General features: G+C 39.6%; 1 protein-coding gene across 1 annotated transcript in view; it reads right to left on the reverse strand.

The window, feature by feature from the left end:
- Positions 1 to 15,955, reverse strand: part of COL28A1 (collagen type XXVIII alpha 1 chain) — a 172,996-nt gene extending 157,041 nt beyond the window's left edge. Inside the window, exons 1-6 of the mRNA XM_068973166.1 lie at positions 15,835 to 15,955; positions 14,457 to 15,013; positions 7,934 to 7,954; positions 6,258 to 6,314; positions 3,812 to 3,865; positions 1,746 to 1,787 (exon numbers count right to left, since the gene is read on the reverse strand). Of these exons, the coding sequence (XP_068829267.1) occupies positions 1,746 to 1,787; positions 3,812 to 3,865; positions 6,258 to 6,314; positions 7,934 to 7,954; positions 14,457 to 15,013; positions 15,835 to 15,955 (852 nt within the window). The remainder of the gene's footprint in view (positions 1 to 1,745; positions 1,788 to 3,811; positions 3,866 to 6,257; positions 6,315 to 7,933; positions 7,955 to 14,456; positions 15,014 to 15,834) is intronic.
- Positions 15,956 to 16,717: the final 762 nt, after the last annotated feature.

Here is a 16,717-nt window from a genome sequence, read left to right on the forward strand (position 1 = left end):
CACCGTAGCTCAGTTCTGTCCAATATAACGTGAGCCACATATATCATTTTCAATTCCTTCATAGCCACTTAAAAAATGTAAGAATTAACAGGTGAAATTAATTTTTAATAATATGTTTTATGTCTCCTAACAGGTCAAAATTCTGTCATTTTAACACATGATCAATATTAAAAAATTATCAGTGAGACATTTTATCTTTTTTTTTTTTTTGATACTGAGTCATCTACAGTCCATGGGGTTGCAAAGAGTCGGACACGACTGAGCAACTTTGCTTCATTTCACTTCATCAAAATCCAGTGTGCAGTCCGTTCCGCCAGCACACCGCCCCTCCGGCCTGCCTGTCCTGACCGCCGGTTGAGCAGACGTGGTCAGAGGCTCACATTGGCCAGAGCAGCTCTGGCTAATTAATGTCCCTGTTACTTCTCATGCGGCCTGTAGCAACAGACCTCTTCAAAGTACACTCTCTGCTTATCCCCACTTCGGTTTTGCTTTCAGAGCCAGGCCCAATTAATCCAAAACCACAGCTCTGGGGCCATGTGCCTCATCTAAAATCTCAAGGGGAGTCCATCACCCAGCAAAGCCCAGCCTTCCAGGCATCAGGGGCCAGCCACTCGGCCCCTCAGGCTGTGTCTGCCAGCACTCCTCCCGAGGCCCCATTTCACCATTCCTCGCTCTCTGTCCTCCCCCTGGTTGCTGCTCACAGCGCTCTCCAGCCGCAGTGCCTGCCCCTCCACCTCCCAGTCCGTCTTGATCTGACCTTCTCCTTCATTCTTCACTCGTGAGGGCTCATCCCATAGAACCCACTCTGACAGCTCCAGTCTCTGAATGCCCTTTATACATAATATTTGACACATGAAATTTTTATACTGTTTTGACATTCTGCTTCGTATTATAGCTGTTTTACCTCTCCTCTGAGATAATGGATTTTCCTGAAAATAAGTACTTTGTCTTAATTTTATTTTCACTAACAGTATGCTTTATACATAGAACATACCTAAAATGAAGTCTTTCCTGAATGAATAACACAAATTTCTGAAGGAATTTCCATTGAGCGTATCAAGCTTTCTATCAGATTTTCCATGACATTGATTACAAACGCCAAGAGAAGTGTTTTTTAAACCTCTGGGTCTGGGTCCTGGGCTTTTTCATCCAAGGGGATAAGCTGAGAGAGAAACATAATACAGCTTCCTTTTAAGTTCCTGTATACCTCTCTGCTATTTGCTACACCACTGCAGTTCTCCAGGAAAATGCAAAAGAAGAAATGTATTGTAATTATTTCTCAGTCGTTCAGTCTCTGACATCATCTAATTTTAGGGATGATAAATCAACCAGAATGATCTCTTCTTTTGCCTGTAGAATTGGATTTACAAAACCATAGTTGAGATGATGTCATTCTTAGGCTCCCCGGATCTTTAAATTAATCTTTTTATTTTTTGTAAAAAGCACAAGACGCAGAGCAAAATATTTTTCTCATTTGAGCCTTTCACAAATCTCAGCTTGAGCATCAAGGGGCGTCATGTGGTGGAGCACTCTGTCCCGTCCTCACTCCTTTTGGACAGAGTATTTTCTCCTCACATTTCAGCTTCTGAGATCATAATCTGTCTGATTGCCTGTCTGAGCCATCCAGAGCACAGGTAGACATAAATCATTTTTGCACTTGCACTGCAGGGGTCAAAATGATCCATTACCGAATCTTAGCATCCTGGGATTACTTTCTTAGGAAGGCATTTCAGTCAAGTACATACCCCTGGGCCTCTTTCTCCAGGTTCCCCTTTTTGAGCATCACCCTGTGACAAGAAAAAATTCAGTCAAAATTCCACAGCCCTGCAGAGCAAGTGATTGCTCAATAAAATGCACTCCTCAGAATTCTCAGATTAATAGGTCAACCCGATGGGAAAAGTATCTTTGACCTTGACCACTGACTGACATTCTCACCATGCAGTCTAAGGAAGAAACCAGCAGTTCAGATAGCCTTTGCCCTTTGAAGTGAAGCCAGATGTATAGGGTGCAGAATGCAGGTATGTTTTCACAGCTCAGGCTGAGACTCGCATGCTAGTTTAACAACACGGCCGTTGTTCTCAAATAGACCATTGTGGCCTCTCTCAGAGCCAGCCACTCTGGCTTTTCTCCAAGGGGCTTTGGAATGTTTTCCAAAATGTCCTTAAGAGTGATTGCTTGATTTCGGCAAGACTTAGGAAAATATATTATGTGGCACACAATTACAAGCCAAATAAATGAAATGGTCACAAAGACTTACAACAGGTATTTAACAAAACAAAAAGAAGACGTGATGGCATTAATTCAGATCCGTAGAAAGTGGGTGAGTGTAGGAGTGTGAGTGTGACTTTGTGTGTGTTGTAAAGCCACCCAAGAATACTTTACGTTCCCTCTCTTTGGCAAGCAGGCAATTTGCAAAATGCTTTCATGCTTCTAACTTATATTTTTCATTAACTCCCTAAACCTATTCTCAGGAATGGAGTTATTGGGATTAAAAATTTGAATATTTGAATGCTTCTTATGTAGTGCCTAATTGCTTCCCAAAATGTTTGTGTTTGTGCCAAGTTACCCTTGCAATGAAAAAGAAAGTAGTTTCTCCACCATATTGCTAGTTATTATTGTTTTAATATTGCTATGTTAGTTACTTTAAGAAACTTTTTAAAATTTAAAATACAGAAAAAACAATGTGAACTAGATATGAACTATGTGAACTTCCCTCCACCGCCCCCTCCAAAATGCCCCAAGAGCCTTGGAGTCCAAAGTTTCTAAAATGTGAATAGTTAGTATTAAAGGGCACCTCATTGTCAGTCTTTAAATTTCATCCATTATCCAGTGAAATTAGACATTTTTCTATTTCTTTATTCACTGGAGTTTTTTCCTCTCTTGAAAACTGTTTGTGTCTTTTGACCATTTAATTATTCATTTCTCACCTATTTTATAAAGTTGTTATGCATTATGGCAGGGCTTCCCAGGTGGTGCTTGTGGTAAAGAATCCTCCTGCCTATGCAGGAGACTAAGAGACACGGGTTCGATTCCTGGGTCAGGAAGATCCCCTAGAGAAGGAAATGCAAACCCACTCCAGTATTCTTGCCTGGAGAATCCCATGAACAGAGGAGCCTGGTAGGCTACAGTTCATAGGGTCACAAAGTCAGACAGACACAGCTGAAGTGACTTAGGACATCAGACGGATGCATTATAGCAATTACCTCAATGTCCATTGTATTTGACATAAACATTTCTGTATATGTCTTCCTCTTTCTTTTAATTATTGTTTTTCATTGAATACAATTTTTCTTTAAATTTTCACATGGTCACACTTGTTAATCTGTCTCCTATGATTTGTTCTGTTCTCTTGAAAGACCATCCCAACAATGATATAATTTTTTAAATCAAAGATTTGCTTTTTTGGATGGCACACAAAGAAAAGAATTAAGGAATTCATAAAGGAGTTTTAATTCTTAAAACTCAAGTGCCAACCACAATGTGTTTTGGAATACGTATTAATGATTCATGAAACATTGTAGTACTCAGTTTAGGCCACCATTATTTAAGAATGAGTTTCTCTTTATTCAGCTCCCTAGGTTTCCTGAATCTATTGACCGAAATGGCCATATGCTTCTCTGAATTTGTAAATATAAGCTTATACAAGCCAGACAGATAATGCAGGAGGCAAACAGCCTGTATTCTTCACAGGAATCATCAGATATTTTTTGGCATTGGCATAAAGTACAAGGCTTTGTTTTCTTAATTTTTGTTCTTTAAGTAGAACTAGAAGGAGTACATTGCTTTAAAGAAAAGCTGTTTAGTCATTTACCGTGTTTCCTTTTGGTCCTCGCTCACCTTTGATACCTGGGTTTCCATGTGTACCCTGAAGGCAAAGGGGAAAAAGATTATATGGAACAGCCATTCTATTCGTTTCCTACACCTTACAGTAATTTCTTATCAGCTTCATCCCATAAAATGAGAGAAGATTATAAAAACAAAACGTTGCCTACCAAGCAAAGATTCAACTCTGCTTTCCCTTACTACACACCAGGGAGATCGCAGTCTCGAATAGGCAGATTCTCTAGATTTGCTCAAAAAAAGATAATGTCTCTCTCTCCCTGATATCCAAGGGAGGGTTTCGAAAGATAGGATAAGAGAGTTCTTCAGATTTGTTCCAGAAAGGCATTTTATTTTCCTGTTCTCAAATCACCAAAAATCTCACTCTTCTGTGAACCGGTTTTGGGAACACTCAATAAATGCCAAATGACATAGTTCTATGACTGTGGACTGACAGGCCACAGTCTAGAGGGTTCCAAAGAGTCAGACACAGCTGAGTGACTATGCATACATGTACACATATGGCTATCCCTATAAAAACATGGTACAGTAATCTCTTCTAACAATATTGAGTGACTGAAATTGTCAGATTAGCTTAGCAATCGTAAGTTTTCTGTTTATTCTAAAACATGATTGAATATCCCAAGCAAACCTTTCCTGCCCATTTCTTGGTGTAACAAGTATAAACTAAGACTGCATAGGAAGGAGAAGTTAAACCTCTACTCTGACCAAAATCAGATTCTACTGACTGCCACATTTTCGTGTGATGTATCTAGTGTGTATTTTGAAGAAAAAAATTAAGACAAACAGTCTTTCTTTCTGATGCCTTGATTGGTAGAATGATTTGAAAACGTATAGGTTTTAGACCCAAGACTCAGAAGAAAATGTGTCCGAGTCTAAGAAATTCACTGTGCACATTTCCCTCCTTGCCCCCAAATGCAAGCATCAGTTCAAAACCATTATTCATGCATTTTTGTGAAATGTCTCCTCTGGGCTCTTGACCGCTAAGGTTTGAAATCACAGAAGAAAATGAAAAACTGAAGGAACATCATCAGTTCAGTTCCGTCGCTCAGTCATGTCCGACTCTTCGCGACCCCATGAATCGCAGCACGCCAGGCCTCCCTGTCCATCACCATCTCCCGGAGTTCACTCAGACTCATGTCCATTGAGTCCGTGATGCCATCCAGCCATCTCATCCTTGGTCATCCCCTTCTCCTCCTGCCCCCAATCCCTCCCAGCATCAGAGTCTTTTCCAATGAGTCAACACTTCGCGTGAGGTGGCCAAACTACTGGAGCTTCAGCTTCAGCATCATTCCTTCCAAAGAAATCCCAGGGCTGATCTCCTTCAGAATGGACTGGTTGGATCTCCTTGCAGTCCAAGGGACCCTCGAGTCTTCTCCAACATCACAGTTCAAACGCATCAATTTTTCGGCGCTCAGCCTTCTTCACAGTCCAACTCTCACATCCATACATGACCACAGGAAAAACCATAGCCTTGACTAGAAGGACCTTAGTCGGCAAAGTAATGTCTCTGCTTTTCAATATGCTATCCAGGTTCATAACTTTCCTTCCAAGGAGTAAGCGTCTTTTAATTTCATGGCTGCAGTCACCATCTGCAGTGAGTTTGGAGCCCAAAAAAACAAAGTCTGACACTGTTTCCACTGTTTCCCCATCTATTTCCCATGAAGTGATGGGACCAGATGCCATGATCTTGAGCTTTAAGCCAACTTTTTCACTCTCTTGTCTAAAAGCGTGTGTTAGAGGGATGTCTAGCATCTCCAGTCATTGTGATGTCGTTTCCAACACCTTCCCAGAATAGACATGGCACCTACCAGGTATTAGGGCAGGATATAAGGGAAGCACACATGTCTTTGGGGATTATCATTTCAAGTACTGAACCATGTTAGCAAATCCTGCCATTTATCTCCAGTTGCCAAGTGGTGTCTTCCATTTCACACAATTCACTAACATCTAGAGCTCCCTAACAAGCTTCCTCCCCACTAGGCATTTTTGGGGTTGCTCTTGGTTAACTGTGAAGACACAGTTAACTTCTGGAGCAGTCACTTGTTTGTAGTTGAAAGTAGGACGAAGCTTTGCCTAGCTCACTGAGGACCTATATGAACCCTTTCTCTGTATTTTCACTTCAGTATTGAGAAACTCTGGGTCAAATTGTCACATCAGAAGAGATGCTGAAATATCCTTTGTGGGAAGAACCTCTGATTTTAAGGCAAATCTGCTCTCAGTTCAGGTCAGTAAAATCCCAAGCTTATTTCTTAGGACAGAATGTATCCCTTTAGGAATAAAAGAAAGACACAACATTTCCGTTTTTGCTGCAATTTGCTTTTCAACAGCACAAAGTAGCCCAGTGTTTTCAGGATAAACTATCATGGCTAGGACTTCCTGAGCTGACCCTAAGTTCAAAGCAGAAATATACTCACAGGAGGCCCTGGATCGCCGGGATCCCCCTTCTCACATTCACAAATCTTGCGTTCACACTAAATCAACAATGAAACACAACGTTAACACACAGTGAAATACAGCATATTAAATCTCATTCAACATATAACGAAACGGAGCACTCCCTTGAAGAAACTTTACCTTGAAAATTTATGGAGCTTTTGTTCTCTCTGTTAAATTCTTCTAAGAAAACTCTGAGCTAGGATGAGCCAGCTAATACAGTATTAAATGTTGGCATGGTTAAATAAAGTAGACCTCCATTAAAAATGGATGTATTAATATAACATCTACTTGTCCGTTAAAACGAGAAAACAAATACTTTCAGTGGACTTGGAATTTCTGCTGTTTTTCTTCTATATAACACATCCAGGTTCAATAATATACAAATATCAAATACTGCTTTACTCAACAAAGGAAAAATTTTTTATTTAAACCATAGTTTATCAATTCTGAAATGCATCTTTTTTCTTATTTTCACATCGTTGAAATCAGAAGAAGTATTCTATGAGTCAGGCTTGACCAGGATGAAACGGATGTTTTCTGCACATGCCCTCCCACTCTTCCAGAATGAGATGGAAGAAAACTCCAAAGGCACAACCAGAGCACTTGAAGAAATGCTGTGTCATCTATACTTTGTGTGGCACAGGGGCCGGTATTGTGTGCAAAAGCCAGGGCAGCAATGACTCTGAGACAGAAAGTGATTCAGAAGATTTTGACTTTGAATGCAAAGAAGTTGCAGAAATAACCAATTTTGTTTGCTTATATTTTCTCTCTTAAGTATGCACAAAAGTGATACAGGATTTAAAAATCTATATCTAAGTACATCTAAAAGGACTCTTGCCTTAAGTACAAAATTAAAAGTTGTGACTCACAAGAAGGCACTGTATCATATTTTAAGTGGCAGAGAGCTTTCTAAAAATCTCTCTAAATGGCGCATAAAATAGTGATGTATCTGACCATGTATGATTCAGTGAAGCATGGTTCTCTACAAGCTTTGGTTGGCTCCGAAGTATTTTATGTGATACTACTTATAAGTGTCCTCATGTTAAAGAAGCAATTTCTCAAACGAAGTTCAGATGTTCTAAACCCTCTACCCAGAAACATACGTCCAGTACAGCAGTCCTCAGCAAGCTGATGGTCATCAATTGTGCTGAGTACTGTCCAACCAATATTGGCCGGCTTCCTTCGCCAATTGATCTGGTGGGCACCGTCAGGGAGGAGAATGAGCTTAGTCAGTCATCAGGCAGCAGGGGTGACTCTGAGCCCTGTCCATTAGCCAGGAACACTACTTCATCCTGGCCAACTCAAGGCATACTAGAGTGGAGGACCCTCATGAGCAGTGGGTATTGAGACCCAGTTAGGATGAAGGAAGCAATATCAAAGGAAGCAAAACTGTGTCATGTGCATTATCACTGATTCCTAAAACCACTCTCTAAAATCATTTAAATATTTCCTACTTTTTCTAAAATTTCCAACCTGCAATGGATATGGCAACATAAAAGAAATTAAGTGGCTGCCTCAAAATAGAGCAGCTCATTTTTAAAAAGTAAGGATTTTTATTTAGTCACACCTTACCTTCTAATGTGAATGATAATGCTGATTTGATTATGTGAGCATTTTAGAGTAATTCATAGTAATCAAAGCATGTGGTGCTTACCTTCTTTTCAAATAAGATATCCTAGGAGGGAAAAAAGAATGAAACATTAACTCAATTCATGATTCTGCTTCCAGCTTCTTATTAGCCTTAATTATTCCCAATGGGATATGCAATTTCCAAGAAGAATAGCAATTCAGCCTTTTTAATCTTATAAAAGCAGTAAAGCCCCAGCCAACCACCCAAGGAGCACTCTGAGCCATATACTAATAGAAGACATGAAGGATACTAACATTCATTAAAAATATTTTTTTCTGGAAACTTCATCCTATTGCATCCCATGTTTTCTCTCTTGTTCCTTTTTATCAGCTCTAAAATCTCCATAGTTTGGCTACAAGCTCAATCAGCCATAATGAGAATTTTCTTTCTTTTATTTACAAAGACTTATGTAATTGTGTTGGAGAAGGCAATAGCATCCCACTCCAGTACTCTTGCCTGGAATATCCCATGGACAGAAAAGCCTGGTAGGCTACAGTCCATGGGGTCTCGAAGAGTCGGACAAGACTGAGCGACCTCACTTTCACTTTTCATTTTCATGCATTGGAGAAGGAAATGGCAGCCCACTCCAATGTTCTTGCCTGAAGAATCCCAGGGACGGCAGAGCCTGGTGGGCTGTCATCTATGGGGTTGCACAGAGTTGGACACGACTATCGACTTAGCAGCAGCAGCAGCAGCATGTAATTGTGTATTTTCTCTTCTCTATTTTTCTATCCCTATGTGCTGTGCTATGCTTAGTCATTTAGTCATGTCCAACTCTTTACAACCCCCAAGGACTGTAGCCCACCAGGCTCCTCTGTACATGGGGTTTCTCCAGGTAAGAATACTGGAGTAGGTTGCCATGCCCTCCTCCAGGGGATCTTCCCAACCCAGGGATCGAATCCAGGTCTCCCGCATTGCAAGCAGATTGGATTCTTTAACATCTAAGCCACGAGGGAAGTCTGAGAATACTGGAGTGTGTAGCCTATCCCTTCTCCAGGGATCTTCCCAACCCAGGAGTTGAATGGGGTTGTCCTGCATTGCAGACGGATTCTTTACCATCTGAGCTATCAGGGAAGCTATTTTATCCCTAAACAGATGTGCATTTATTGTTTAGCATTAGAACATTAATTGTAGGGTGATAACTTCATGAACTATTAATGAGCCTTAGAAGTCAGTGTGGTCCAGTGGCTCCTTCTGTCATAAAGAAATTTGAGACACAGTGCTGTGACTTGCCCAAGGTCACACTCTTGGGCTGAGCTACCTGACCAAGCTCAGCTCTATTGCCTACTTAACCACACAGAGATGAATTAGCCAGAATATTTTTCAAAACTGCTTTCAATTCATAAGTTTAGAGAAATTCGCAACGTGGTTTTTGTCAGACCTTTAGGCCTCACTACTCCACTCCAGTTCAGCGGGGTATTATTACCCAAAAAGTATACTGAAGATCACACTCCAGTTCAGCGGGGTATTATTACCCGAAAAGTATACTGAAGACCATGTCTGAGTCAGTGGACACAAGCTATGTTTGCAGATAGAATTATTACTCTCTGAATTTATGTGTCAAACTAACGCCTTATGACTGAATCTGAGGGGTAGATCACACATGATAAAATAGAAAATGGAAGCAAAAAGCACTAGAATATTTGTTGTAAGTTGTTAAAAATAAAGAATGTAATGAGGAAGCTAAAGGTAAGTCAGAGTTGCACCTTTCCAGAAGACCCTGCATCCTTTTAGTTTTGTTTTTACTCTATGCTTGTTTTGATACAAATGAATTGTTTAGAGAAGATATAGCAACATGCTTCAAGTAGTTCTGGTGATTTAATCAGAGAAAAATTTAGACTAGGAATTAAGTGTCATCTAGGATTTTCATCCTGTTTCCACCATTGTCTAGGCCCCTGACCGTGGGCAAGTCATATAATCCCTGCAGTTCATTTTCCATGCCTGTAAAACGCTTGACCCCGTGGTCTCGGGAGCGGTCCAACTCTGGCCACATTCCGTCTCTACCAAAATCAGCATCTCAACTATGCTCTCGTTCTCTTGCCCTACCCCAGTGATTTTAAATTACTAGGCAAAGTAAACCCAGGCTGAAAGCAGATGGGATACTTGTGTAGGTGATGTGGACAATGGAAACTCAGCTAAACTGATAATTTTAGTGTAAAACAGCATTACCCTCTCCAGAATATTTGGCTGTGCCTAGAAAGTTGAAATTTATATACTTTATCTCTAGGCTGCCCAGGACAAGTCCTGGCTTCCACCTGTGATCCTGACATACTTTCCAGACACACCCTAGAGAAATTCTTGTATAGTTCAGCATTCATTGTTTTTTAATAGTGAAAAATTTGAAATAAAATATCCATCAATAACGTATTGGATCAATAAGCAAAATACCACTCAGCAGTTAAAATCAATGTATTGAATTTATATATTGTAACAGATAAATTTCCTAAAAAGTTGGTTGAAGATGAATGCCTAGAACATGATCCAAATTGTGAAAATATTTAAAATATACACCAGAAACTTGGTTTTCTCTGAGAGGGAGAGAAGGAAAAGAAATCTGAAAGAGAGGCAGTAAAGCAACTAATAATTCCAGTCAGATTGTAAAATAGCTACTGAAATAAAGAAAAATTCAAAGTTGTGTCCCTTTGTCACCTTTTTATACTAAGCAATGTCCTTATAGATTTTAAACTCATGAATTTAGCCGTTAGTGCGGCAGATGTGTAATTTTACACTTTTTTAGCTTTTCCTTTGAAAATTCAATTTCTGTTTTGCCACATTACCTTTAAATGTAAGTGCCATGAGGCTTAAAAGCCATAACAATGCAACGAATTATTTTTGGAACCCACTGGCTTTTCTGTTTGCTTGAATTTATATTTCCGTGGAAACAAAAATGGATCCAAACCGCACAATAGATAAGACTGTTTCAAGCAAGAACAAAGCTGCATTCCCTAAGGACACTTGTAGTCCATAAACCCCAGTGATAGAGAATACCGCACCGCAAGCTGCGTGGGAAGGAGAGCTTAGACTTGGCGGGCAGAGAAAGAGGAATAGGATGGTTGTTTGGAAATGGTTGGCCTTCTGGATGATTTTGAATAAAGGAATGCAAAGGACCAACTCATTAGTGGAATGTTGTTCTATATGTCAAAGTTGATAAGGAAAAAAGGCATAAAGACCAATGTGGGCAATCAGACAAAGGAAGCACTGAGGAGGGACATTTTTAAAAAGTGGACAGGGCTGGAGGCTTGGAGAGTAGTAAGGCATTTTGCTTAAGCAGAGAGGCAGGCCCTGTGGAGAACAGTCGGGAAAACGTGGTCAAAGCCAGAGGGAAGGGCGTGTTCAGTGAAAGTCTAGGTGGATACTGTGATTTAAATGAAGAAGTATAAATAGAGAAAGGACCTCATCCGAGCAAAAAGAAGGGGCATTTTATTAACAGAGTCAGAGTTTTATGATGGTAGATATGTGGGGAAAAAAAGAAGTCTAGACTGGAATTGCCAGTTTTGTGAGTGACCATGAGGTCAATGCTCTCAGAAGGGAACAGAGGAAATGTGAGGAAGCTGCCAAAGTTACCAGCATGACAGCAAGTGGGGTGAGAATACAGAACTTAGTAGGCAATGATTATAAATCCCATGACAAAAATAATATTTGCAACTTAATATAGCAGAAGAAGAGCCATTATCAAATCTCAGAGAACAGAAATAAGGCTCTAAACAGAGGAGGCCTTGAAAAACCGGGAAGTGGACCATCCTAATAAATCAATGAAGCCTAGGATTCTAAAGATGATACAGAAATGCTAAAGTTGATCCCTTCTTGCTCTGTGAGGGAGAAGATGCACTAAATTAATGTTTTTCTTAGTACTCTCCAAATAAAGAGAGCAATTTGTTACAATTTTTATTCCCATAAAGACTTTTTTAAAAGTTTAATGTCAAAGGTAATAAAGAATTTTTTTTTAATATCCACATACTCTCTCATGCTCTTTTAAAGGACCATGTAATATATCCAGAAGGTTGGTTTGAATGTGTTTCTCTAGGGTTCAGTACTGTTCTGTAAATCATAATAAGACAGAAACACGAATATTTTCTTCTTGGAGTCATCAGGTCTCTCTTGGGTAATTTAGAACCATTGTTTTCAGGGGTTCTTACATGGTACTCCCTGATAGAGGCGCCAAGGAACATGCAGTGATTCCTTGATTTGTCTGGGCTCCTGCAAAATCTATTCACTGTGTATACTCTTGTCCATAAATTCAACTAAAGTCTACTCTGCAATGGAAAGAATAAACTGACAATACAAAAAACCACCCAGATGAATTTCAGAATCATTAAACTGGGAGTATGAACCTGACACATGATGTGAGCTTGTTTATATAAAATTCTAGAAGATGGACATTAATTTAGGTTGACAAGTCAGATCAGTAGTACCCCAGGAACAAGGGATGCATGTATTGCAAAGAGGCATAAGGAATCTTTTAGAGATGATGGAAACGTTCCGTATCCTATTTGTGTTGGTGGTTTCATGGGCGAATACATCTAGAAAAACTCACGGAATTTTGCACTTAAAGTAGATGAAGTTTTGCACTTAATACATAAGTAACATTTTTTTAAGTCAAGTTCATGATTATTTCAAAATAAAAAGTTTAAAAAATTGAACTACAGATGTAATAGAAACAGATTAGGTAAGGACTTTTTCAAATAGTCTGAGCAAAAGTCCAGTTTTGCTTCCTAGACAGTGGCCATTTGAAACATTGATACTTAGTATATATCTCTTTAAAAACCCCCATGAGCTGTTTGGATCCTGCAATTTGTTTGGAAAGCAGCACCTCCTTCTAAGAAATGGCTTGTTCTCAGAGCTTCCATCTGAACAAACAAGCCGAAACCAGAGGATGCTACGGAAGAGCAGAGTCGTTAGGATGCTTGGTCATTTTTCGGTTTCCCCAGAAACAGTTTGGCTTTGGATGTACTGCCAAGAGCCTGCGCTCTCAGTTAGGCAGGAGTTCTTAGCCAGGGCGTGTCTGGAGGGAGTAGGAACCTCCTGAGCTGACACAGCTGGCCAAACAAGGAGCTGCCTGTCCTGGGTCTTCCCCAGGCAGCAGCAGGTGACTCATTATCACAACCCCAGGGTTCTTTCCTGCACATGCTGGGAACTTCTGTCCCATTCAGTGGTGAGGACTCAAAGTAGGTAGAGGCAGGGCTAGGCAGTTAGCCTGACCCCCCTGCACGTTCCTTTTCCTGCAGAAGAGATGCTCACGTAAGCATTCACCCCAGGTACCTGGGACTGAGCCCATAGTCTGAGGTCTAGGCAGAACTGCCCCCTCATCTTCCCTTAAGGCCCAAGTTTCAAAAGGCTAAAAACAGCAGTAGATTTTGGAGGAGGGATGTTTCTTAACTGTTTCAAGGAATTTTTGCTTGAGAAAACCTTTAAAAAAAAATTACTCTCTTCTCTCCCAGTGTAACTTTAGAGGGTCAAGCATGCAGACTCTTGGGTCTTTGCCTGGCCTTAAATTTTCAGCTATAAAATGGAGATAATAAGAGTACCTACATCATAAGATTGTTGTAAACATTGAATAAAATAAAATCTATAAAGCACTCAGAGCAATGCCTAATACACAGCACTCAAGACATAATCACTATGATTTAGGCACGAAAAACTCAGCATCTTGTGCTAAAAGCACCTGAGAGTAGCAAAATCAAAGTAATGTTGGTAAAAAGAATTGAGAGAAGGGACAAAAGGAGCAAGACAATCTCTGAAAGAGGGCCTGAGGTTTTTTCAACCGATAGCAAAGAGCCATATGAAGTACTCAGGACCTAAAGGACACATGAGCCTAGCCCTCCTATCAAGAATTTTTTTTTAAATCAGCATTTTTAAGAAAATTAATTTTTGACTCTTAACAAAGCAATGGCCTCATCTCCAGGAGTTCCTCCTTGAGAAATGTGGTGAAGAGGAATTTTGTTTTGATTGCTTTGGCTGGTGTTTTCCCTAGCAGCAAGGAAGGGTTCTTACAACCAATAAAGAAAAGCAGTGATACCGCCAATTGTGACTTAAAATTAGATGACCTTGTTAACACCTAAGAAGCAAGGAGGTAAATTTTAAAAATGGAAGTGTGTGACCTTCACTTGAGCATAATATGGCAAATGGTGAGACAAAGGGTCAAAAAATATCTGCACAAGTGGAACAGGAAAAAAAAGAACTTAAGACAAATATGGCAGATTGCAATTTGACCATAAGTCGAATGCAAGTCAGCAGTGTTCCCTGAGCCCACGACGCACAAACAGGAGTCCCGGATGGATGACTGGAAGTGAATCCTTCCAAAATCTTCAGCATCGGCTGATAGTAAAGTTAGGAATGCAATTACAGAGAATTAGCCTGGTACCTCCCCAGTTTACGTGGTGCAAACTGTCTAGAATATAGAGACACATCAGAAAGATTCTTCTTTCCATTTCAAAGGTAGATTTTTTTCCCTTTCATCTTTTTGACCTATTATCCTTTCAGAATTTGTGAACAAATTATCAGCATTATAATAAGAAATATATATAAAATCAACACATTAGGTACCTACCAGGCGATCCTGAATTTTGTCGACAAGGGTTGAATCATTCAACAGGAGAATGGGTACACTGGGTAAATCCCCAGATATCAAGCGCAGTTTGGTTTCATTGACTACAGTAGAAAGTCCAATGGTGATAAATAATATTCCTGCAGTTCTGGCATCTTCAGAAATACTTTGAACATCTGGATTCTTTGGATGGTCAATGCCATCAGTCATCAGCACAGCCACTTTCACGCCATCCTTACGCCCTTCTCTCTTAAGTAGCCTCGTAGCATTGGCAATGGCATAATAAGAGAAAGTACCTTGCCCAATGAGATTCATAGACTTGACCCTCTGTTTAAAAGTCTGTAGATCCTTCCAGGAGGAAAAAGGTGGATCAATTTGGACAGAGCTGCTGAACTGAAGGGCTGCCAATTTGATGTCATATTTCAAGGAGCCAACTGGGGTCAACTGAAATATCTTGTCACTCAAGCTACCCACAAAATCTTTTTGTTTGTCAAAGAGAAAAATTTTGGAACTTTCAGAGCTGTCCACGATAAAGACAAGATCTATGAAGCACATGGAGTCTGAAATAGAGGAAATAGGTTAGGCAGCATCCTTGTCCCCACTTGTAAAACAGCTTTGCATAAAGAAAGCCCTGAGGTGTGTGGTCTGAATAGCTGATTTCCAAGAGGAGAAGGAAGTGAAAAAGAGAGGCACCTTAGAGATTGGGCTGAGATAGTAAATAACTAAATCTTTTTCCAAGTCTTCAAATTCTTTTCCTCTTCTAAAATAATGCAAATCAAAAGCAAAGAAAATACCATATATTCTGAGCATCTTCCCAAGGTAAAACTTACTTAAAGTGAGAGGAAAAGAAAGTACATTGTAGTTAAAAATTCAACAAACACTAGGCAAAGTTGTCTAGAAGTAAATAATACTCTGCCTCACTATCAGATTGTGTAACATATTGGTGAGGCCTCATCTTGTTTGGGTGCAATGTTTTTTTTTTTTTTGACATGTTTTAAATCAAGGGAGAAAATGACTGGATGCATCGCATTGCAGCAGTGCTGAGGGACAAAGAAACCTAATAGAACTGAAGGTTGAATCCTAGCTGTGTGACTTGCTAGTTAATTTGCCTGCAGCCTCAAGCATGCCACTTCACCTTCTGGGCCTCAGTTTCTTTATCTATGTGAGTGGCATTCTCTGTTGTGCCCATTTAAGTATGCTCTGTAAGTACCCGTATAAGTATGCTCTGTAAGTATGTAAGGTGCCTTATGATCATATCAAAATAGAATATCACACATATACATAAATATGTGGTTTGCTGTTTATACCAAGTGCTATTTGGAAAAATTCATATTAGGGTTTTAAGAAACTAAAACTAACAAAGATAAAACATTTTTTTTACCCTGGAGATTTTTCCTTGCAAGTAAATTGGTCTTTGAGCCTTTCTTTCTTTGTCCATATATTGCTTGACTCATAAAAGCTGGCAAAAGCAGGAGATAGAGGACAAAATATCTGTTCCACATTATGATAGATGGTGAAAATTCATCTGCCGTGTAGCACCTTTAATTTAAAAAAATCAGTTATAAATACTTTAATAAGATATAGAGTTTGCTATTTTTAATTTCAAGCCCATAAAATTGAAAGCTAGCATGCGGAAAGAGAAAAGGGTTTTTCATTCGTATTTATGGAGAATTATCCACATGGAGATTTTTAAAGTTTCTAATCTAAATAAACCATGGTGACACAACCAAATTTCTAGCAACAAATATTTTTGTATATTCAAAGAATTACATCCAAGTAGTCTGAATTTCCCATTATATTATGGGGAGAGCTATTTCAAAACATTTCAGTCCCACTCTGTATGATGACTGTGTTTCAATCACAGGGTGTTTGACATATCCACATTCTCCAAGGTAGTATCAGATTGCTGCAAGGTTGTTTTACCCATTTTCATTATAACTAACTCCTGACCATGCCAATATTTTTACAGGGTTGTAGAGAGCCACCACGATTTCAGTCTTAATATTACATGCACGATTTCAATGAGTTCAGAGGTCGTCAAAAATTGAATTGCCCTTCTGTTTCCACAGAACCCCATTTTCTACATTTACTTTGTTAACTTCATCTCCACTGGAGTTTCAAGCTGTCCTACAGCTGCATATCCTGTCAGTCAAAAGAGTATAAGAGAAAAAAAAAAAAAAGGGGGGAAACAAATTTGCTAAGTGTTAGCTGGAAGAACTCCTGGACAGATATAGGACTTGAAATCAGGAAGCAATCCCCTCTGA

The sequence above is a fragment of the Capricornis sumatraensis genome, chromosome 5 (assembly GCF_032405125.1).
Source record: "Capricornis sumatraensis isolate serow.1 chromosome 5, serow.2, whole genome shotgun sequence".
NCBI classification, from domain to species: domain Eukaryota; kingdom Metazoa; phylum Chordata; class Mammalia; order Artiodactyla; family Bovidae; genus Capricornis; species Capricornis sumatraensis.